Source organism: Nothobranchius furzeri, chromosome 10, assembly GCF_043380555.1.
Source record: "Nothobranchius furzeri strain GRZ-AD chromosome 10, NfurGRZ-RIMD1, whole genome shotgun sequence".
Taxonomy (NCBI): Eukaryota; Metazoa; Chordata; class Actinopteri; order Cyprinodontiformes; family Nothobranchiidae; genus Nothobranchius; species Nothobranchius furzeri.
Genome location: NC_091750.1, coordinates 49,222,692 through 49,245,603, shown reverse-complemented (window position 1 = coordinate 49,245,603; position 22,912 = coordinate 49,222,692). Strand labels below are relative to the sequence as shown.

General features: G+C 41.4%; 1 protein-coding gene across 2 annotated transcripts; it reads right to left on the bottom strand.

The window, feature by feature from the left end:
* Window positions 1-239: 239 nt before the first annotated feature.
* On the bottom strand, window positions 240-22,620 carry ophn1 (oligophrenin 1). Of its 2 annotated transcripts, XM_015961046.3 has the most exons (24): window positions 22,250-22,620; window positions 21,349-21,444; window positions 21,195-21,256; window positions 20,359-20,430; window positions 15,546-15,647; window positions 15,355-15,465; window positions 15,128-15,232; window positions 14,919-15,048; window positions 14,746-14,846; window positions 14,567-14,658; window positions 13,528-13,606; window positions 11,919-11,952; window positions 11,772-11,834; window positions 11,358-11,432; window positions 9,528-9,612; window positions 9,360-9,418; window positions 8,313-8,418; window positions 8,042-8,201; window positions 6,422-6,569; window positions 5,508-5,798; window positions 3,950-4,097; window positions 3,460-3,510; window positions 2,603-2,651; window positions 240-413 (listed from the first exon to the last, which is right to left on the bottom strand). In XM_015961046.3, the coding sequence occupies exons 1-24, from the start codon at window positions 22,401-22,403 to the stop codon at window positions 408-410; spliced, it is 2,379 nt and encodes a 792-aa protein (XP_015816532.3). In that variant the 5' UTR covers window positions 22,404-22,620; the 3' UTR covers window positions 240-407. The 2 variants fall into 2 exon arrangements, with proteins under 2 accessions (XP_015816532.3, XP_054586600.2); XM_054730625.2 differs by lacking the exons at window positions 240-413; window positions 2,603-2,651 and having other exon boundaries at window positions 3,478-3,542.
* Window positions 22,621-22,912: the final 292 nt, after the last annotated feature.

Sequence of the window (22,912 nt, the reverse complement as noted above, 5' to 3'; positions counted from 1 at the left end):
TAGTCAGTTTTCTTTGGGGCCTCTGAAATCAAACCTTAACCAGTTATACCTGGTTATAACCAGTTATAACTGGTTATAACCTGATTAACCAAGTATAACCAATTATAACTGGTTATAACAGTTATAACTGGCTATAAGTAGTTATAACTGGTAAAAACCAGCACAGCTGTTAATCTTATAAAGGAAACTAAAACATGGGCCAAGAGTAATTAAAATTTGTTAAATTCAACAATAATGTTGTTTTAACTCAACGGGTGCAGAATAACTATTAACATACCGCTGCTCTCCAACTCACTGGGTTCTACTTAGGAACCGGTTCCTCTGCTGATCTCTGAGAGAATCAGTGGCGACTCCTTTAACGAGCAGCATGTCAAGGTCACGACGTTGTTGACTGTAAAACTTTATTTTCAGTTCTGTGGACAAAAACACATGGTTCGTCACATGAGGGAAATAAACGTAAATGTTCTTATTTCATGTTTTAAAACACGAAACAGCAGTCGCTGTGGCAACGTAAAGAAAAAGTATTATTGTAAGTACTGTGATATTTTCTAAGTGGATCAATACAAAACATAACATTTTGTTTTGTTTAATTATCTTAGCGGTTTGATTTGAGTCCAACAGATTATTCAACAATATTTCTGTAAAATCAATGACCTCTAGAGTTTCCAACCTTGAACCTGTAACTAAAGATAACAAATTTTTGTTTTTGAAAATATCCACTCACAACCATGGCATTTCAAATCGTCAGATATTTAATTACAAGTAAACATGTTAGGAAAATAAATTCTTTAACAAGCAGCTGCAATATAGTAGCTACTTGAATAAGCAGAAGCCATCTACCAAGTAAGACGAGAGGTGTTTTTTTTATTAAGAAAGAAAAATGTCCCATTCATTTAAAATGAGGGGGCGGGACTTAAAAACGTTTTCAGGAACCAGCCACTAGAGGGAGCTTTAACTTCTGTGTTTAAATCAAATCAAATCAAACTTTATTTATATAGCACTTAATCATACAATGCATGTAACTCAACGTGCTTAACAAGTTAAAAAGGCCCCGCATCCCCACATTCCCTCCCATCCCCAGACTTTGAAAACAGTCTGAGAATAAAAACCTCTTCACAACACTCATCCTCCGACCACACACACACACACACACACACACATACACACATGCCACCCCCCCCACCCCCCCATGGAAAAAACACAATGGAATGAGCCAGACCAGCTAAGATAAGGAAACACCATCAGGGAAGCCATCTGCCCCGACAGCAGCAGATCCACAGCAGCAGCCAAGGCACCGACACAGGGTGCCCAGGGCAGGGAGGGCGGAGACCCCCACCTCCACCCAGGCACACCTGAAAAGCACCCAGGCCGCGACAGCCGACCACCACCCCCGGGGCAGAGGGCTCCCACAGAGGAAACACTGGAAAAGGGTTATATTAAGGTTAAAATATAAAATAATAAGAGCTAAAATGAAAATTGTAATATAATTAATTTTAATTCATACACTGTGTGTTTTAAATCGGGAGCCTAAGTCTCCTCCCTTTCTGGTCGGCTCATGTGTCCCTGAGAGAAAAAAAAATGAATGCAAGTCAACGGGGCTAAAAGAGCTATTGTCTAATCCGCTTTGCCTCACGCCCTGGATCACACATATGTTGTACTTCAATTTAAATGAAAACTAATGATGGATGTTTCGACCACGCCAGTCACGTACTTTGAGATTTATCAGCTTGTAAAAGTTTGTAATTAGCATGACTACACACCAGACATCTGCACGTCGCATATATGACATCACCACACAATCTCCTCTCCCCTAGCGTAGCGGCTACTTACCACATGGCCAGATTTATGGTGGTTCTTTCCTCCTGAAGGAAGGATTTCAAGTTCGCCGAACTTACATCCATTTTCCCTCCGTTTTTCTCCGCGTCTTGCTCGATGACGTCACTTTCGTGAAGCGCATTTGTAGTCCTGGACTTATTTTCACACAAACCCTAAATTAGCATTCCCCTCGTTTGAAAATAAGCGCTTTCTTGGCATCAAAATGCTACTTTAAAATTCACAGACACTGTGTGTGAAATCCATGGCACATAACAAGCGGAGTTAGGAAATGGCGTTTTTAGCCCCACCGACTTGCATTTATCTTTTCGTTCTTACGGGGACCCGTGGTCCGGAATTAGATGGGCGTGACTTAGGCTCCCTATTGACACTTCTTATTTGAACTTATCTTAAAAAGTTCTGAAATAATATCAAATATAAAAATGATAAATATCCCAATGAGACTTCCTTACTCCACCCAAATGTTGCTTTATTCTTGATTATGTTATCATTAAGGAAGAAGAGAAATTGTATCTCTAAGGACTTTTTTTAGTTGAATAAAGAAAAGAATCATCAAATGAAATAAACACAGATTCTTTGTCATTCATTTAATCAATTACTCTCTAAACAGCTGAGGTTAGACATCAGACTGCAGCTGGTTTTTCTAAACTGCATGATGTTGTACGACAGGCTGCCGATGAACTAAAATTCTGTAATAATTAGGGCAAAATAATAAATATGGGTTTAGCTTTTATGACCCAGCCAAACACACAAACACACAAACTCGTACCTCTTTTTTCACATTTGTCGGTCCTGATGAAAGTGGAGAAAGTTGTGGACTAAAATATAGAAGAATTAAAAAGAAATTAAAATCCATTTATGTTCACGAGATCACACTGAAGGTCTGCATCTGATGTCCCAAACTGTTAGCAAACAGTAAAGGACAACAAAAACATGCGCTTGACTCAATAAACCTCCCACATTCTTTATTTACGGCCGCGCTGGGCCGACAGCAGGGGCCGTAGCTTGGCTCAGCCGCGTGAAAATCATAAAAGAGCAGATGTGTTTGTTTCCACATGACAGAGGCTTCACTGCATCATGTGTAACAAGCAACCTCACATGAGTCAAAATCAGGGAATAGTCAGCATGCACGTGAAACCGCCTCTGCCCAAAAACGCCCAAAAACCATCAGTCCAGCAGAAACGCTGCCACTTAAACACAATTTGGTCCTGACTCAAAACGAGCCATCTGATCCCAGAGAGACCTCCGTCTGGTCTCTACGGTGACAAAACATCCCCGGGGTTGTTGTGCAAAGCCCCCGCTGGGACGTAAAATCAACACACACACTTTTATCACATGTGAGCTGAAGGATCTAAATAACTCCAGAGTAAAGATAAATTTAATGTCCTAATAAACAGCCCTAAGCACAGAAAAGCTTAATAATATGCAGCAGTTTGCCTTTATTCACTTTGACGCCTTGAATGAAAACCTAAGGATTAACTGCTGATGCATATAATAGGCGTTCAAATTCTTTTCACACTCTCACGTTGTTTAACTGACATTTACTGATGCATTAAACAGCATGTGTATCTGATTAGTGTCGAGTCGTTCAAAAGAAAAGGAGCAAAATGAATGAAAAGGTCTCACCTGCCAACTCGTCTGGAGGCATTTTCAAAAAACTTGGTCCTAGAAGCAACGCTGCAAACAGGAGAGAGAAATAAAAAAAAAACCTGCAGGTTTTATTATTTAGTTCATGGGAAAATTCAACTTTTGGGCATTTTAATTATTTTGACATTAACAGCACATTTTTTTGTTTTCATACTCAGCTGGTTACTGTCGCGGTTTCCAAAATACATCACAATAACACATTGTGTAATGCTTTATTTTTTTATGCATTTGTTTTTTAGTATTTGATTTTTTAAAAGAACAAAATCAACTGTGACGTGAGATCTGAAGATGCCTGAGCCACTAGAATTTGCTAATCTATCAGGATTTTAAGGTTGTTTAAAAGGTGTTTTATTGTTTTTGATTGTAAAAAGTTAAATCCTGGAGCTTAATTGGACTTGAAGCTTTGCTCTAAATCCCTCATTAGCATATCAAACAGCAGGAAGCCAGAGACCTTTACAAAAGCACTTACTAAGATGTGGGCGTGCCCTCACTGATCACTAAACCAGGGGGCTTTTGCGGTGTGGGGAACCTGGAGGGAGGTTCTGGAGGCCTGATCGGAGGTCGGCAAATTGGGTGTTTCTCTGCTGCCTTTGTTCTGATCGGACCGTCAGAATTCCCTGAAGAACAAAAACACATTAATACATAAGGGTGGACATTAAGGAAGATGCTAGTTTATCCGCTAGCATAGAACATGATAAAAATAAAACACAGAAGATGCATTTCAAAGATTTGTTACTGCTGAGAAATGGGGGATAGCCTGTTAAACGTCTCCTCCGACGAGGCCGGCGTCTTTAGGCGCATTCGGAATGTGGGAACCTTTTCAGGAACCAGCCGCTTTTTTACGCGCATTTGGACAGATAGGAACTAGGAACCTTTCCCCGTCCCCCGTGTGGCTGCTAGGAATTCTCTCAGACTCAGTCTGAAAATGTCTTCAAATAAATTCATCAGCATTATCCTGGGGCTGCATGATGGTTGCATTTGATGCAGTTTAGTACCAGATTTGAGTGAAAACTCCCAGAGCAAGGAACCACCAAGAATGCACAATAAACAAATCACAGCCAAGTGTTTTCCAAAATAACACAGACTGACTAGGGCGAGAAAGAAAATCGTATATTTATACCTGGATGAGCGGGGCTCTAAACCAGCATGCTATACTTATACAAAACCTAGAGTATAAAAACAGAACCCACCATAAACCAGTCAGTAAAGAGCGTTAATCAGAGAGCTAACATAGAAGCTGCTAAACAAAGCTGGATGTGTTTGTCTAAATCATACAATTAAACCGACTCTGGATTTTATGTCCAAAATAAACCACAGTCTTTAGGTCGCATAAACTCAAGTTTCTTGGAGAAACTCCAAACAAGACCGTTAATTCCTGATCGTCGAATAAAACAGCACGTGTGCGACGATGTGGAAAACATCGTCCCGACATTATGGGAGCAGCTTCATGCTGTGGAGATGATTTATTACAGCTGGAACTTGATGAGAAATGTTGAAAGTGTTAAAATTCTTTGGAGGGGGAAAAAAAACTTTTTCAGTCTTTTAGAAAACTGAAGCTGAGGCGCAGCTCCACCTCCTAGAATAACAGCAACACTTGGAGGAGACTAAGTGGGAAATATTTAAATATCTTGGACTTGAACTCAAAGCAATATCTCAATCCAGTTGAGAATCTTTAAAGAAATAAATGAATAAATAGCTGGATTACTGCTAAACCCATTGAGCTTGAAGGAGCTGGAGTGTTTTAGTCTCAAGGATTTGTCCAAAATCCCTCTGGCTGCATGTTCCAGCTACAGAGAACTGCTCCAGGAGACGTCAGGACGAAGGAACAAAACTTACACCATTAATTACAAGTCAAGCAAGATGAGTTGATTAAATTCAATCTAAAAATTTCTAATAAAAGAAAAAGCTATTCATGTTTATTCTGACTTGGATATTGTGTAAATAAGCTGATTTTCCATCAGTAGACAAACAAGTTCTTAATGAGAGAAATCGTTAGGAGTTGCATGAATAAAGGTGGCTCCTCCTACCTTCTCGGTTGGCGGTCGTGCCCTTTGGAGGAGGTTTTCGGCTCTGAAACGATCCAACCCTGCTCACACAGATCCCAGGCTCGCCGTTCGCTGCCAGGGAGGAATCTGGCTTTTGCCGTGTATCACTTGTCCTCTCGACTTCTTGACAGTTCGCAGGTCTGGGAATAAACCCTTGCCTGAGAGGAGGTTCTCTTGGAAGGAGCGAAGCACCGCTCGGGGGTTTTGTTGGCTTTAGGTGTTTGGGGCTTGCAGAGACGTCCCCATCCACAATGGAGGTGTGATCCTGTCCATCTGTCATGAAAAGACAGCATTAACACTACTGTATGCGTTAGTGTTCTCTCTGAGGTTCACTCGACGCACATTTTAATGTAAAAGACTGGATTTGCACTAAATGAGATGATGTCACATTTTCTCATAAACGCCTGGGTTTGGAGGAAGTTAAAGAAAAGCATGTTTATCAAGTGTCCCAGAGTCACACCCAGCTTCTTCTGCTCATTTAAATCCACACAAAGAGTTCAAACGGACAGAAAATTACATGACTCACCTCCACACGCTCAGAATAAAAAGACTTAAGATTAAATGGAGAGCTGATTTATTTATTTGCACTTAAAATGAGCTTTTAAAAAAATAATCAAATGATTTCTTTTTGAACATAAAAGAAGAATACATGAAAAAAAAGAGTAAGTAGACAAACAGATTTCATTTTTGGTGGCAATTATTGAAATAAATGCACACTTTTTAGAAAATGTCAAGACCCAGCAGGTACGCAATTTCAGGATTTTAAAAAAGAAAAAAGAAACAAAATTAAAAGATAAAAAAAAACATAATAATCATCTATTGTATGTTCAGCACAGACAGGATGGAGTGATGATGGGGTGGTGATGACAATCGGGTCTACAGAGGGGGATAATTACTCTCTGTGTGCTGGAAGTGGTCAGGACTTAAAGTCTGATGAACACGAGCGGGCCGCTTGGAGATCGTTATGGGCTGGCGCTTCCTCGGGGTGACCCGCGGCGGTAGTACGGGTGGGGCGGTGGAGTCCTCCGGACTGGAGCTGAGGGTCTGTAACGACAGAAACAAAACATGTTCAGGCTCGCTACGTCTGTTTTATTCAGGCTCAGCTCAGGTCAGAGGTGATGCACGTTCAATAATCACTGCAACACATTTTAAGTTTAAAGGGAGAAACCGTGTCCCTTACTCCCCGACTGCAGATGGCCAGTGGAAAACTCAGAGTACAAATCAATCGTCTGGCGCACAGTAGCCATACAAAAACTATACGCCTTGAACAGGAGACGATCTGATGGTTACCCGTCAGTTTCCCTTACAGTGATGTATGCATGAAAGGTTTTAAACTATTTTTAGAGAGAAGTCAAAAATGCCCATAAGTGAGGTTTATAACAAGTATGAAGAAGCAAAAGCTGTTTGATCTCATAGATGCGGAACATAAGTCAGTTTAGGAAGTGTGACATCATCACACTTTACTGTAAAATCTCTCAAAATGATAAAACTTTAACAAGTTCATGAAAAGTCTGATCTGTGATGGACTGGCTCTCTGTCCAGGGTGTATCCCACCTGATTGCCCAGATAGGCACCAGATAGCGCCCCCCCCCCACCCCCACCCCGCGACCCTACGTGGAAAAAGTGGGTCCAGACAATGGATGGATGGATGAAAAGTCTGATTTCCTGTGACCCACTGAAGCTTTGAAAGCTCTTTCTCCAGTGAAGTCTGCCTGAGACACACACTTCCAAAGACGGTTTTGCTAAAATTGTTTTGTGGAAATCTTGTCCATTTCAAAAATCACAGCACATTTCTCACAGCGGAACCGCAGTTTGAAGTTCCCTTTTAGTTTTTTTTTAAGGCTGCAAATAAGTAGCAAATAAGAAACAACGTATTAGTGAGTAGCAATAGGAGTGTTTCTACATTATTGCCCAGCAACCATTATAATGCCCTACAATGAAAGAGTGGCTTTCCACGCCCATTCAACCAAGCCATGAATATTCAAAGAGCTATGTGCTGATTGGCCGGCTTACCTCGATGGCTCAATAACGCTGCTAGAAACTATGTTTACTATCTGGATAACTCCATAGGCAATCTATGGATCTATCTGGGATTAATTCAGTCTGGATAATCCCAGTACATCCTGGAATGTCTTTGTTGTTTTCCTCTTGTCCAACAGGAACGTTAGCAGTACCTCAGGCTTGCATTAGCATTAGTTAAGGCTAGCGTTAGCAGTAGCTTTGTGTTGTTGTGCGGTTAGAAATACCACCACCACCGTTTATATGTGGCTGACATTGAAGTGGGTTGGGACATGCTAATATAAAGGGGCGTGTCTACGCTTATGATGTGTGTAACCAGATTCTGTCAGAACAAACTGTTTTTCCGTGGCCATTGGTTCGCTTCACGAGACACCCCAAGCTGCCTATTCAACAAGATAAATGTGGGTTTAAATTCAAGGACCCCTCCATTATACGAATAATGAGTCATTTATAAATAATGAGCTTCCACTTGTTCCTGTGAGGTTAATAATTTGTACCTTTTCATAGTCCTCGATCAGAATCTCCACCACGATGTTTTGGAACTTGATATCGAGCATGGCGGCCACCGTCTCCTCCTTCGCTCTCATTAGCGTGGGTCCGAAGATTACGGCCATGTTTGAAGGAGTCATGCGGTTTTCATCACTGCAGCTGCACACGCTGTCAACAGATGCCAGATTGGGCAGATTAAAAACTGTAACTCAAGTCAGACAGTGGCAACGGAGAAGACGGGGCTTTCCAGGGACTCAACAAGACAACATGTTTACTCACTAAACTAAGTGTGTAATGAGAATCTCCAGCATTTCCCGATTCTTCTCTGGTAGTTTGTAGATAAGAGAATGAATTTCACTCAGTCGAAAGTCCAGATTATCTGATTCTGTGATGGGAAGAAATCAGACAATTTTAGTGAACAAACCCAAACATTAATGTGTTTTACATTAAAAAACACCCCTCTACTGGGATTTATTATGTCTGAAACATTAATTTACAGTAAAACACAATTCCTAATGTTAGCTTATAAACACAGAGCATTGTAGATGTTACCGAGCCTAAGAAGAAGAGATAGGAAAGTCAAAAACTTTCAAACAACATTTCTAGAGGTCCGAAAGTTGGGTAAAAATATGTAAAATACACCACAGAGACTTCATACGAGAGAAGCTTTATTTTTATGTTACGGTGGCTTTAAATCCTCTAGAAAGACTATAGGACTACGTCAAAACAAAAGAAAAACACCAAAGAGGAGAGGCAGCAGCTGCTGGGCAGATTAGGAGGAAATGCGTCTGAAATAAAAAACATACAGCAATGAAATAATCTGATGGCTTCATAGATGTCTATTACTTAATCAGAGCCTAATAAAAATAAGGAAAGCAAAATGACTCGTTTCTATTCAATGATAAAGAAGTTAGCTGTGGGTCGAGGCCACCCACCGTAGCTGCATGTGGCTAATAAAAAAACAGGACTTCTAAATGTCAGGATGTGTAATGTGAGGAGCTCCATGCAGCTACAGAACAGTATTTCTACGGGCATTAATGCAACATCCGGACAGAACGAGGCTATTAAACTTACTGTCTACTCAGTTTTACAATCTTTTATTGTGACAGAGAAAAATAAACATTCCCTTTAATGTCCACGCTGATCTACAGCAGCTTAACCTGCAGCCTGCACAGACGACTCGTTTATGCCTTGAATTTAGATTAGTGAGTTCGTAAATCTGTCTTTGACCCTTTAAACCGATAAGATGAAGCTTTTGTTTTCTGCGGATGTTTGTGATGATTCAAACCAAACCTCCCTGATCTCAGAAAAATATTCTGTCCTTACTTGCTGCACACATGAGGTCTCTATGCAGATCGTAGGTCATCAGCGGTTCAGATAAACTCCTGTGGGAGAAAGAAAAACATGGAAACACACACAGAGAAACTTTTGTCAGTAGGTGATAACTGATCGTTCTCAGACTCAATCTTCCTACGTTCACACATAAAAACAAACCTTAGATAAAACTTCAAGGCGCTTGTGATGGTTTTATCATCGATGTCGCTGCTGTTGAAATCCACGTTTCCTGGATTTGTTGGATCTACGAAGCAACAAAGACCATTTAAACCAGCTTGATAGATAAAAATGATTAAAAGGATAATTAAATATTTACATATTAGGCTGGTAGAGTGTGTTATGTGCTGAACTCAAAGCCTCAACCTCTTACGTCACGACCAATCAATAAACACCAGCTTAGCAACGCCCTCCAACAACTCTTATGTACAATAAGGCTCTCCTTATAAAACTTGTTTGTAAATATTTAAAAAATTCATCTGTAAATCATTGGTAAGTGTTTATGACACAATGATTAAGGGAATAAAAATTTAAAGTGGCTGGTTTCTTGCCAAATAGTGAGCCAAATCTGTATATTTCATCTAGAGTTGCTATAATAAACATTTCAGACTAAGTTACTACCTTGAAAGCACAATGAGCACTTGCAAACGTAACTTTTTAGCATATTATACTTTATCACTGCATTATTAATATCCACAACTACAAAAGGGAACTTTATTGTATAGAGGTCCTAATATTTTCCACAGATCAACATGCAGCAACCTGTAAAGTTTCTGTTTCAGTCCTTTAATGTGGTCACTTCTCAGCACAAACCAGACAAGATGCCAACATCGACGTCTGCTTCATAGATTATAATCTAAGCTGTCTCAACAGAAGCATGTTAACACTGAAACTACAAGAAAATAGCTAAATTATTGAACATTCTTATGAAATGAGTGCTTTCCTGCTGCCTCTCTTTCAGTTGAGTCATCACGATGCTCACAACGTACTCTAGCATCCCAAACCACTGCCGTCTATACTGGGAGTGGGTGTCCTGAGTAGTTGGAGTCCATCTAACTGGTCAAAATGTTTATTTAAATGCAGGGCTTGAATGCTTCAATGCACAACACTTTAGATATAAGAGCCTGTGAGTTACTGCAGGCCCTTGCAACACTGACATTGAGCACGCTGATATTGCATTGCTGCCGCATACGACTGTAGTGAGCTAGAGCAAAACCTGGCCCGAATAAAACGGTTTGGCAACAGATTTGATAATAAAATGTATTTTACAACCTCTGGCAAATAAAATCTGTTTTTACAGTGAAAAATATTGATTCATCATCTCATTTGATCTCCAGCTATTCCATTTTTAAAACTTTGAGCCTTCAGTTTTCTCTACTGGTCCACCCGTTTGTTCCTATTGTTCCTGCTCCAAACAGAAAACAACATCAGGAACAACCAATGTGTTTTTTTGCCAGATTCTGTGATGAACTAACTTTTAGAAGATGCTTTAAACTCTTTCCATAGCTTGAGCTCTCGTGCCAATCGATCCTGGTGCGGCAGCTTGTAGACATCTGCAGCAGCTTTGTTTTATCGCTTCGATCAAACCACAAAACCTTCTGCTTTTACCGCTGAATTAGACAATACTTGATGAGCAGTTTAAACAACATACTGTTCAATCTGTTAGGATTGAAGGAGCCGTATCCATTTCAGCAGCCATCTTGGATCAGGTTGACTCTGAAGGTTTGACCGTTCTAGTCGAACGTTTAATGAAAATTCATTCAAATCCATCAGATGGTTGATAAAAAAGTCTGCTGACTACCTTTCCTCCAACAATAATCCCGAGGCCCTTCCTCTACACATTTCTTCAATTCAACTCTTCAGATTAGCCAGATTACCAGTTTCCATCTGCTTCATGCATTCATGTTTACATCTAAGCTCCATGTTTTGGACACACCAGGCTACGATGAGTGAATGTACAGATAAAGAACAAGCTCAGACTCGCTCCCTCACCAAAGAAGGTGTTTATGAGCTTCTGCACTTGGATGTTGCTGCCAACCGTTCGGTACACTCCCTCTTGTGTGATCGCTGCAACAAGAGGAAAAGTTCAAGAGAGAGATGAATCCAGCGGAAATGTACCACATGCATGAGTCGGAACAGAGGATGTTCTTTTCTTAATTTATATGCTGTAAAAATGTTCTAAGTGGGATTACACGCCCATGTCCTGGTTTTCAAATCTGCTGAATGTGAAGATGCTAGACAAACATCATGTGGCTACAGAGTTCTGATCAAAAAGGACGTCTCTTTGGGTTTGATGCAGATTTCCCTCCGAGAGCAGGCGCAGCATGAAAATACGACTCAATGACGCCCCCAACAGGTGAATCGGGACACCAGCAGAAGCCTGATGGTGTTCATAGGATCGTTTACCTTTATCCTCGATGTAGTTGATGCACTTTTTCACAAACTTGAACCCGGTTTCATTCAGCTCCACTGGAAGAACAAAGACCCAAAATAAACAGGAGCGTTCGACAGAATACAGAGTTTTATTACAACGTTAGATGATGACCGACTTACTCTCAGCCTGCTTGTGGATCGGGGAGTGATAAATCTGAAATAAAAATAAGAAATGTAAAAGAAAAGCGAAGACTGGGGAGCATGTGGAAAAATCTACCAGCGTGATTAATGATCTGTCTATTTTCTTATAATGGAGAGGGGGATGCTTGATGATGGTTCATCTAATCCAAGAGATGTAGCTTCCAAGAGGATTTGTGAACGTTTGAGGACTGCTTTCTGGTTCTGGTTAAATGCAAACAGATCTAAATTACATAAAATAACAGAAACTGTGAAGGGGAGGGAAAATATATGATGTACTTTTTCTGTTAGGCTCAACAGGCGGCAGGTAAAGCTGCCAGAAACTCTGAGACCGCTTGGACAAAGTTTCTAGTATCAAAGCTTTGATTATTTGCCTGATTAGCTCTCCGTCCCTCCACAGAGATCAGGATACTCCTTCAGGGAGCAGGAGTGTGAAAACACGTTTCTGATTTCTGATGATTTAGTTTCTGAAGTCAAAACGTTTCTTTTTTGTCCCGTGTCACTTCAGCTTGATGACAAATCAAGTATGCGTTTGAAACAGAGACAGAAAAGAGAACGAGTACAGTCGAAACTGAGCTCATTTTTCCACCGTTTGAATGATTGATTTCATAATAAGAAATCTGCCAAGAGAAATCCAGTTACTGTGAGGAATTCACCCAGTGCTGCCAAATACTTTTAAAAAGTGTTAAAGTGAGGAATAACTTGTTATTTTGGGACATGAGATCAAACATGTCAGCTTCTTGGACTTCAAATATGCAAAAAAAAAAAGAGAAAAAATTAGCCAAAACATTTGCTAAAGTCCATCCGTCTAGTTTGTAGCTCTTCTTTTTGCCCACGCGAGAAAAGAACCCAACGACTTCTCTGTTTTCGGTATTTTAAATATTTTGATTCCAGCTCTCAGGCTGCTGTGGCAGACGCTTTGTATGTTTTTGTAAAAGTTTCATCGTGTGAAGAGATTGCTGGGGAAGCACCACAGGAAGGAGGCATTCAAAGTGTGCCGTGCGTTAATTTCACATCCTCTATTTGTTCTCTTTGCACCGTTCAGCAAAAACAGGACTGATATGATGAGGAGAGCGTCTGCCGAACGCGCAGAAGATAAAAACACAACTCACGGTGACAATGGAGAGAGAAATTCTAATTGCATGACTCTGAGATGCAGGGAACAAAGACAGGTCGTGGGAGCAACAAATTGTCCGTTTTTCCACAAATGGCTCCATTAACAACTAAGCATGATTAGTTAATAGCTGTGAGAGGCTGTTAACTAACCTGGAGGCATTGTTAAGCTGCACACAAATACCTTCATGTGCTCTAAAAGCTTCATCAAAAATACCGCGCATATCTGCAACGCAGAAGTCACTCCTTAATAAATGCCAAACTCCAGCTTCCAGCTGTGATTCTGCTTCACACCTACGCACGTGATTAAACGCAATTTAAAACAATGGTACCATCATTTATTTGTTTACTGTCTCTGCTGAAGTTTCTCCTGGATTTTAAAAGATTAAACCGAAATTTTTTTATTTCATCCAGACTCGCTTCGAACGCTCGTGGAAGCTGAAACAAAAGCAGACAAACGAGCGAGCGGCAAACTCACGGGCTCCTTTCCATCCATGGCCTCCATCCACAACTTCCTGTCCCCCTCTGAAAGGGCCTGGAAAGTGACGGGCGCGTTTCTATGGAAACAGTAACAAAAGCCATTAAAAGAGAGGCAAAGGTTGCAGTTTAATTATTCAGCTGAAAGGATGCACGGCGTTACAACGGCCAACCACTGTGAGCAGTTTTATTAAACTCACAACAAATCATACTCGGTTATTTAAGGCCAAGCGAGGAAGAGCCCCCCCCCCCCCCACACAACCCCCCAGGAGGAAGAGTCTTTGAAGTGTTCTTCCCATGTGGCAGTGACGGGAGCAGAATGAGACGGGGCATGAAGAAGAGATGAGAAGCCGTTTTTGCAGAAACGCCATCCGACGCCAGCAGCTCGTAGGCTGCTGAATTAAATCTTAACTGAAACGACTGAAGATGGTTCTGTTGAAACTAAAACCCCTAAAACTATCTTAATAAATCAACTTTCACATTAAACAGTCATCGCCTTTTCCACACAGGTATTGTTGCCTTCTCCAGATTTGAATCTGGGAAGAAAACTAGTTTATTTTATAGATTTTATCCCCGATTATTCACTTCTTTCATGTTAAAGTCAGGTTGTGAGCATCGGGAGGGCCTCAGGTGTGCGCTCGCCCGCCTCTAACCCTGTGAGCTCACAGCACTCCTTCCTAGACGAGACAGCAGTGCCACCTTGAGTTTGTCCAACCGCTTCAGTTCAGACACAAATGAATGCATAACTCATGAAGATTTTACACCTTTTGAAACATCAAGTATTTCTGCAGATTTCAGATATCTATCTTAGGATCAGTGATTCAAATGCCTTTTGCTCCAAATGCTTATATGAATATGAGCTTGTTGTGTTCCCTTCCCCCTGAAATCCCAGAGTCTGCCATCTGTTTCCAGCGCCAGCCCGTAGCTCGGGGAATGTTTGGGCTACAGTCCATTTAGCCTTCACAGCCCGTCCTTGTGAGCCACCTGTTCACCTCGTCGCCCGAACCTGTTTATCCCACAAGGCTCTCGCGTTGACTCACCTCTCCGCGGTTTCCACGTCGAAGCAGAAGCGCTTGTCTATGGACTCGGTCCTCCGGCGGATGCAGGATTTCAGGGTGAGCAGTGTGGGAGCCTGCGGGAGAAAAAAGAAAACCGATTTGGAAAAGCGATGGATGAGCGAGACGATGCATTCAGAAAGTCTTTTGTTTATTTGTGGCACCTGTTTAGTGTTGGGCTTCTGTTCACAGGACACCATCGTCAGCTGTTTCCCCTCCTTATGATACTTACAATAATGTTTCACCCACGACACACCCAAAGCCCCTAAAACAGAACATAAAATTAGACACGAAAGACTTGGAAACGGAGTAAATTAAAGGAACCAGTTAAACTTACTCTTCTCCTGGATGTATAAGAAGCCCTCCATGGGCAGAAAGTTTTGTATTTTACAAATCTGGGAGGGTTCTTTCATCCTCATCATCAACTCCTCCAGCTCCTCACAAGTGCTCTCATAGTGGTTCCTTGTCTGCAGACATGCAGAAAAAAGCACTTGAGAGACATCCAGAGGACATTAGGTCTCTGTAAGCGTCGGTAACACCACTTACGTTCTGCAGGCTGAGCTGCAGCTCCTGTTTGTATGGCATGAAGTCCTGAGTTGTCTCCACCACCAGGCTGTTGATAGTGAAAATGCTGTGAAGAAATGCCAGCACCTGTGCAGCAGAAGGTGCATATTATGTAAAGAAACGCTGCAATAACTCATGTGTGGGCAGTAAAAATAAACTCTTCCCTGTAAATGTGGCCGTAAAGAGGAAGAGTGGGAGACCACACTCACCGGCTCCACAACATCAAACTTCTTCCTGTCCTGAACCTGGTGGATCTGGTAAACGTACTCCACCGAGGAGTCGTAGAAGTTCACCCGCTCTTTGTCCAGGAGGTCATCGGCCTGCAGAAGAAACATTCCCAGTTCCACCAGTTTAACCTTTTATAACAGAACTGATGCAAACACTCGTAATCCAGCCGAACCTCTTGAAGTTGACTCTCCTTCTTCTTGGCAGAGAGATTCAAGTGTTTATCCAGGAGGGAGTAATACTTTTCACCCTCCTTCTCAAACTTCTTCTTCTTCTCCTGCAGGATACATTAAATATGACGGTGAGATCGGATCAAGAAGAATTGCTAAATCAAAGCTGAGCGTAAAAAACAGACAAAATGTTTCAGTTTCAGGTCAATTATGAACCACCTCATGGTTCCTCGATTTTAAATAAATATGGAATCAAATGAATCTCAGCAAAGCAGAAAAAATAAATAAAATAAACTATTTAACATGAGGAACTGCTGCTTCATCCGGGATGGTAAAAAGAGGAAAATGATTCTTTTGATCATAAATGAAGCCATGTGATGTGGCAGGAAGGTATTTACACTTCCTACCCGACTCGCTGCATGTGGAACAGGTCAAAAGTAAACATGACATGTAAAAAAGGTGAGAATGTTCAGTTTTAGTTTAGATTTTAACGAGTTTTAAACAAAAAATCAATCAACCTCATTCTGGAACTGGGACAAAAAGGCAGAGATGAATACGTTTTTATTAAATAATGTGGATAACGCGACAAACTGGCTGTGGCTAAAACACAAAGGTAACGGCTTTAAAGTTTAGAGACAATTGAATAGAAAATAATTCATTAACTCGGAAAAAAAGATTAAAACTAAAAACTAAAAGCCTCAAATAATGAAAACTTTAACAAATGATGTTAAAGTAAACACGACCAGTCAAAGTGAGAGAAAATTAAACTAGAGCTACGTTATTAATTACTGTGTGACTTTTAAAAAATTATAAATAATTTAGATTATTTCCCTTCGGGGCATAAATATTCTGCTGATGATAATAAAACCGAATCCTGAGGATGAATCACTATCAGTTCATTTAAAAAGGAGCCAAAATTAAATGAATGTCTTATGATAATCAGCTGAGCCACATAAATATATTTTAAGATATGCTTTTAATCTGTTTTATAAAAAAATAAATAAGAAAAACAGGGCCTGATTGTAGATCATCTTTACAGCGACTTGCAAAAGTATTCACTTCCACACATTTCAAGCACAAACTCTTAGTGTTTTTTTTTTTTTTTTGCGTAAACAGGTGTTTTCGTGAATATTTTGGCTATTCTAATACAATTTATCTAATTTATTTTGCAGGTTTATTTTTGGGGGAATTACCAAAAATTATTTAAAAAAATTCCTTTACTCCATTTAACATAACGCTGAAATTATTTTATTGCATTGATGCTCCTTTAGCTGTTGTTTGTGCCATTGACTCCCATGTAAATATATATTTTTTTCAAATAAGCTAAAATATTATTAGCATTTTTTTTATTATTATACGTATTCTGTCTGAGTCCCAAAGATGCAATTTTAAGTTTTTTTGTTTTCCACTAGAATGCGTTTTTCCCCCATGTGTAGCGGGGTGATAACTGGCACAGCATTCAAATAAAAATAATTCATTACGGCACTCCAATGTGTTGAAAATTCACCTACAAAACAAATCATCTGGACATAACACATAAAATTATTACATGTTTTTTCATTTGTTTACATTTCTGCCTTTGGCAATGAAGGGGGAAATAAAGGGGTTGAATCTCAAAAACACACAAATATTTTATGATATTTTGTGAGGACTGAAGGATGAAATTCATGTTAAAAAAATTGGGACTTATGAAATATTATATGAGGAAGTGGGCTGCGCAGTGGCACAGTGGTTAGAGCTGTTGCCTTGCAGCAAGAAGGTCCTGGGTTCGCTTCCCGGCCTGGGATCTTTCTGCATGGAGTTTGCATGTTCTCCCTGTGCATGCGTGGGTTCTCTCCAGGTACTCCGGCTTCCTTCCGCAGTCCAAAAACATGAATGTTAGGTTGATTGGTCTGTCTAAATTGTCCTTAGGTGTGAGTGTGTGTGCATGATTGTTTGTCCTGTAAGTGTCTCTGTTACCCTGCGATGGACTGGCTCTCTGTCCAGGGTGTACCCCGCCTGATTGCCCATTGACCGCTGGAGATAGGCACCAGCCCCCCCCCCCCCCCGACCCTACATGGACAAGCGGGTTCAGAAATTAGTTGCAACACATTCTCACTCCCAAAGCGTCAAAATATGACGCGAGACCAAGTCTCAATATATGATGAGTAGGGATGCCCCAGCGCGTCAGGAGACGACGATCAGGGACAAGTGACTCTGCTGGCTGACGCCCGCGGTCACACAGACATTATTTGACTATTTAACCTTCCCCTCACCCTAATCCTAACCTTAAGTTAGTATTGGGGTGAGGGGAAGGTTAAGTAGTTCACAAGTCGTTCTAATGTCCGTCTCACCACCGGCGTCGGATACCGACGCTCTGGGACGGTACGTCATCAGTGTGTCCCTGACCGTCGTCTCCTGGCGCGCTGGGGCATCCCGAATCGTCATATATTGAGGCTTGGTCACATGCTTTTGATGCTTTGGGTGTGAGAATGTGTTGGAAAATGGATGGATGAATGGATGGATATATGAGGAAGTTTTGTTTCAGCATTATTTTGTGCACAAAGACTAAAACTGTGACTTTTTAGAAAATATGACATTAAAAAAACGCAAAGTAAGGAAAAAATATGTTTATACCAAGTTTTGACACTCCAAGTCAGCTGATTTTTTTTTCTTTTTACTTTTTTCCCCACAGTTCTGGTTTTGATTATAAACCTGGCAATAAAGGGGTTAAAATGTTATTATATTTTGTGAGGGCTGAAGCTAAGAATGAAAGTCATGTGAAAAATGGAACTTGTGAAATATAATATTTCTATAGGAAGTTTGGTTTCAGCCTTTTTTTGTGCACTAGAAGCAGAAACGTTAGAAAATTAAACAGTTAAATCTGGTTGCCTTCAAAATTCACCTAATTAGATAATAAAGCTCACCTGTGTGTGTGATTTAGTCTCGTTATAGATACACCTGTTCTGTGAAGGCTCAGTGGGTTGTTAGAGAACATTATTGAACTGCATCATGAAGACCAAGAAATTCACCGGAGAAGTCAAGGATAAAGTTGAGGAGTTAGGTTATTAAAAATATCTGGAGCTTTGAAAATCTCAAGGAACATTTTTCAATCCATCATCTAAAATTGGAAAAAGATGCTACAACTGCAAACCTACAAAGGCATGGCTGTCCACCTAAACCGACAGACCGGGCAAGGAGAGCACTGATCAGAGAAGCTTCGAAGAAGCCCACGGTCACTCTGGAGGAGCAGAAATTCACAGCTCAGGTGGGAGAATCTGTCCACAGGACAACTGTAAGACATGTGCTCCACAAATCTCACATTTAGAGCATTCATGCTCCTTTGTGAAGCACTTTTGGTCAGCTGTCATGCTGTTTTTAAATGTGCTATACAAATAAACATGGTATGCCATGTGGTGGACACAGTTGGAAGTAGAGGCTCTGATCTGATGAGACTTAAGCCTGCCGCACACAAGAGCAAACTGCTGAGCGAACGGCCTCGAATGACTGCCCCGCTCAGCAGATACCTTGCTGTGTGCGCCTAATTTTCACTGTGTTTTCTGCCTCAAGAGAAGCTGAGGTGACCATCAAACCGGTTGGATATTTCTCGCCTCACGGGGTGTAGAAACTCACCGTGCATGTGCTATGTGAGCTGCCAGCTGAGCTGAATTATTCTAGTGGCCATTCAAAGCGTGTTCTCCGCTCACACAATTCCAAGATGGCAGCCCCCGTCTGCATGTCAGAAAAATAAACGAAACGGTACCTTGCAGATCAATGGGCCACTGTTGTGAAAATTAGGCGCACACAGCGAGGTATCTGCTGAGCATTCAAAGCTGAGCATGCTCATCATCCTGAACACACCATCCCCACTATGAAACACGGTGGAGGCAGCATCATGATGTCGGGATAATTTTTCTTCAGCAGGGACTGCGATGGTGGTCAGAGTTTATGGGAAGATGGATGGAGCTAAATTCAGAACAATCCTGGAAGAAGACCTGTTGTAGGCTGCTACCTGTTACTGGGAATGAGATTCACCTTCCAGCAAGACGGTGAACCTAAACATACAGCAAGAGCTACAATGGAAGCGTTTAGACCAAAGAATGTGTTGCAACGGCCCGGTCAAATCCAGATCTTGTAAATCCTATTGAGCATCTGTACAAAGAACTGCTGTTCACAAAGCTTTATCTATCCAATCTGGGCAAGCTTGAGGTATTTTCCAACAAAGAATGGGCAAAAGTTTCAGACTCTAGATGTGCAAACCTGGAAGAGACATGCCTAAAGGATGTACAGCTGCCATTGCAGCGAAAGGTGCCACACCTTTCAGATTTTCATTTGCTTAAAGTTTTGAAAACTGAGAATCTGTTTCAATCACAGAAATTAAGCCAATTCTCTAAACGCACGTCCTGCAGGAGAGTGAAGGTGTGGAGCTGAGCGTACACATCGCCTCCTAAAACCAGCAGCTGGACATTTGCTCTAAAACAGACTTAATAAGACTCAGATCCTGTAATCCTGCTGTACTTTGACCAGAGCGCGTTAGGTGTTAAAACTTCAGAAAATCCTGTGAAAAAGGTTTAAATAAAACAATGTTCAGCTGATCTGTTTTAGGAGAAAGAAGAAAGTTGTGACTATTCTTTCTCAGTTATGAACATTTAATAAACAAGAGTGAAAACTGGGCGTAAACTGGTACGGTTTATTTTGGAGGTCTCTTAAACCACCCAGATGCTGAGTAGAAACCTGACTCACGACTGACACAGTAAAAGATACCCAGTGAGCTTCCTGTGCTGACCAGTGACTTCTTCGTTTTATTTTTAAAACAGATGAATCTATGAAAGCGCTCACCTTTGTTGCTCCTATCTGCTCCTTCCTGAACTTCTCCAGGGGCTTGATGAGCAGAGTGGTGGCATTTTGAATCTGAACATGAAAACAAAAATATTACAAATAGAAATTTTCTGTATTTCTTGACAGGATTAACACGTTTTAAACAAGTCGTGTTTGGGAATTCCAGTTTGACATAAATTAACCCTCCCACTGTCTTCATGGGTGACCCCATGAGGAAAGTTGACCATTGAGCAGGATTGATGGTTTATCCCTTGAGGTCCACGTGGCAGGGGTGAGGAGTGGGCACCACTTCACCCCTGCCACGTGTCAGCTTTCCTGGCGGGGTCACCCATGAAGACAGTGGGAGGGTTAAAATGTCTTAGAAGATGCTGCCATTCCACCTTAAGCACTGACTTATGCATGACTTGTGTTGGAAAATATGGTCTAAGATTACACAAGCCAGATTAACCAGTAAGACCTGATGGGAGGGACATTCTGATCCTCATTGTTTTACTTGAGAGTGACAAAGTTTTAAACTGCAGGAATTTAATAAATTAAAGTTTCTATAAGGATTTTGGGCTGTTTAACAAAAAAGAAGAACAGGAAAAGTAAAAGGGGAACAAAAACCTAAAGATTGCCAGAAGTGATTCAAACGTTTCAGTGTGTTATGCAATGAGCGTGTGCGTGCACGTGAACCACACAGGGTTTCATAACAAACAGATGAAATGTGTATTTCCTTCAAAGAGCAACATTTTTGTTGTAGTGTCTTTCGTGCCAGACATATTCATGTCGGTTCATTTGTCTAATGATGGGTCATGTAGGATACGGAGAGAGCGTGGAGGAAGCAGATATCCCACCATCATCATCCTGTCGTGCTCCACTTCCTGTAGGAGTCCGGCGAACTCCTGGAATGACTCAGCTGGAGATGAAAACACAGAAACAAATGCCTGATTAAAAGACTCAAGCAGTGAAGAACGGTATGAAATTAAAAAAAAACATTATCCATCTTACCGATGTTGATCTCATCATCCGTAAGTGAGTCGCCAATGAAGTCAAACTGGAACGTGCTGAGAGTTTGGGAAAACTTCTGCACAGCCAGAGAATAGCCTGTTAGGAAAAATGATTTTAAACAAAGTTAAAAGGAGGAGCAGAAGCCTCGCCCCACTCAGTATTAACAACAACATGCAATCCTCTATTGTTCTCTAAATTCAGCATGTAGGCTCCTCTGCAGGTTTTCTCTGGTAGGAAAGAGAAAGCCTGAAGGAGATTTTTGGCAGGATTCTGCAGCTCAGCAGCTGCCATTATGAAGTAGATCCAACTATTTTATCCCTGCTATGTGTGGCTTTTATTATCAAAACAAAACTGAGCCTGTCAGATCAATACTGTACTGCATGCAGCCCGGGGAATTTGGCTGCAGCCTCTCCTGTCATAAATCAGCCTTTCTGCAGAAGAAAAGTCCTTTTGAGACTGTTTGTGTTTGTTCAGTAATCAGTGTCACTTATTTCTGTCCTAACCACTTATATTAGTATAATAACACTTTATATCTCACAATGTTCCAGATAATAGCCAGTGACCTTTGACTAATATGTGGACAGCACTTCCAGAATGCCATGATTTCCTGGACAGTGTTCTCTTCTAGCCCACTTATAGTAACTGTGTTGCTGTCGCTGGTTCTGGCTCTTTATCTGTGGGACTGGACCCAGCAGCTTGACAAAGAGAAGTGAAAAGGGAGATATGCAACTCCTACACGGTCCAGCTGCTGGGTGGTTTGGTCTTCCAGCACATCTGCATGAAATCAGCACCTTCCTGACTGCCCCCACCCCCACCCCCCACTTTGGTCACACAAACCCCCCCAGTAAAGCCCCAATCCACCCAGAACTCTTTAAAAACAGCTGACTTGAAGCCCGCTCACCCTTGATCGCAGCGATCACGCTGTTGCCATCTTTGATCAGCTCCTTCAGGAACTTGTTCGTCCTCTCCAGCTCCAGCTCATAACACTTGAGGGTTTCTCTGAAGTCGGGACTGTCCTTGTAGCAGTCGCTGAACTCGAGAGGAGGATGCCCCATGGTCTTCTGGAGGAAGTGTTGGTTTCACACGATAGAACTACGGGGTTACTTCAGAAGACAACGCTGCTCATCACCAGAAACGACTCCTAACTGGTCCTAGCTAGAACCATGGTGTCCGGGGGAGCCTGCGGAAGCCGCGAGACGTACCACCAGTCACGTAAACAACGAAGTTTAGCCTGTTTAGCTTAAACACCTCCTTCCTGCCTCGTCAGACGCCTTGTTTTCCTCCTCGTACAACCGTATCCTGACCCTTTTGGCTACTTTTCCCTCCTTGTTGTGTTGTGAGAAGAACAAGAGCGGCTAAATCTTCTCTGGACGCGTTCCATTCTGTAGCGCTTTACATTTTTACAAATACTTCAGCGCGTTTGGTTAAACTTTCATTACGTAACTCACAGATGTAGCGTTTTAAATAAGCTTCCAAAACAAACTAAACCGAGTTTGTTTCTCAAAAAATGTGTAATCTTAACATTTTAATAGCCTACAGTCTGCCAAAGGCGTAAACGAAACGC

Coding starts and splice junctions, on each gene's coding strand:
- ophn1 (XM_015961046.3), bottom strand. CDS start 22,403: ATGGGGCATCCTCCTCTCGAGTTCAGCGACTGCTACAAGGACAGTCCC. Junction 11,433..11,771: donor CAACTACATCGAGGATAAAG/GTAAACGATCCT, acceptor CTCTTGTTGCAG/CGATCACACAAGAGGGAGTG. Junction 6,570..8,041: donor TGATCGAGGACTATGAAAAG/GTACAAATTATT, acceptor CTGTCGTTACAG/ACCCTCAGCTCCAGTCCGGA.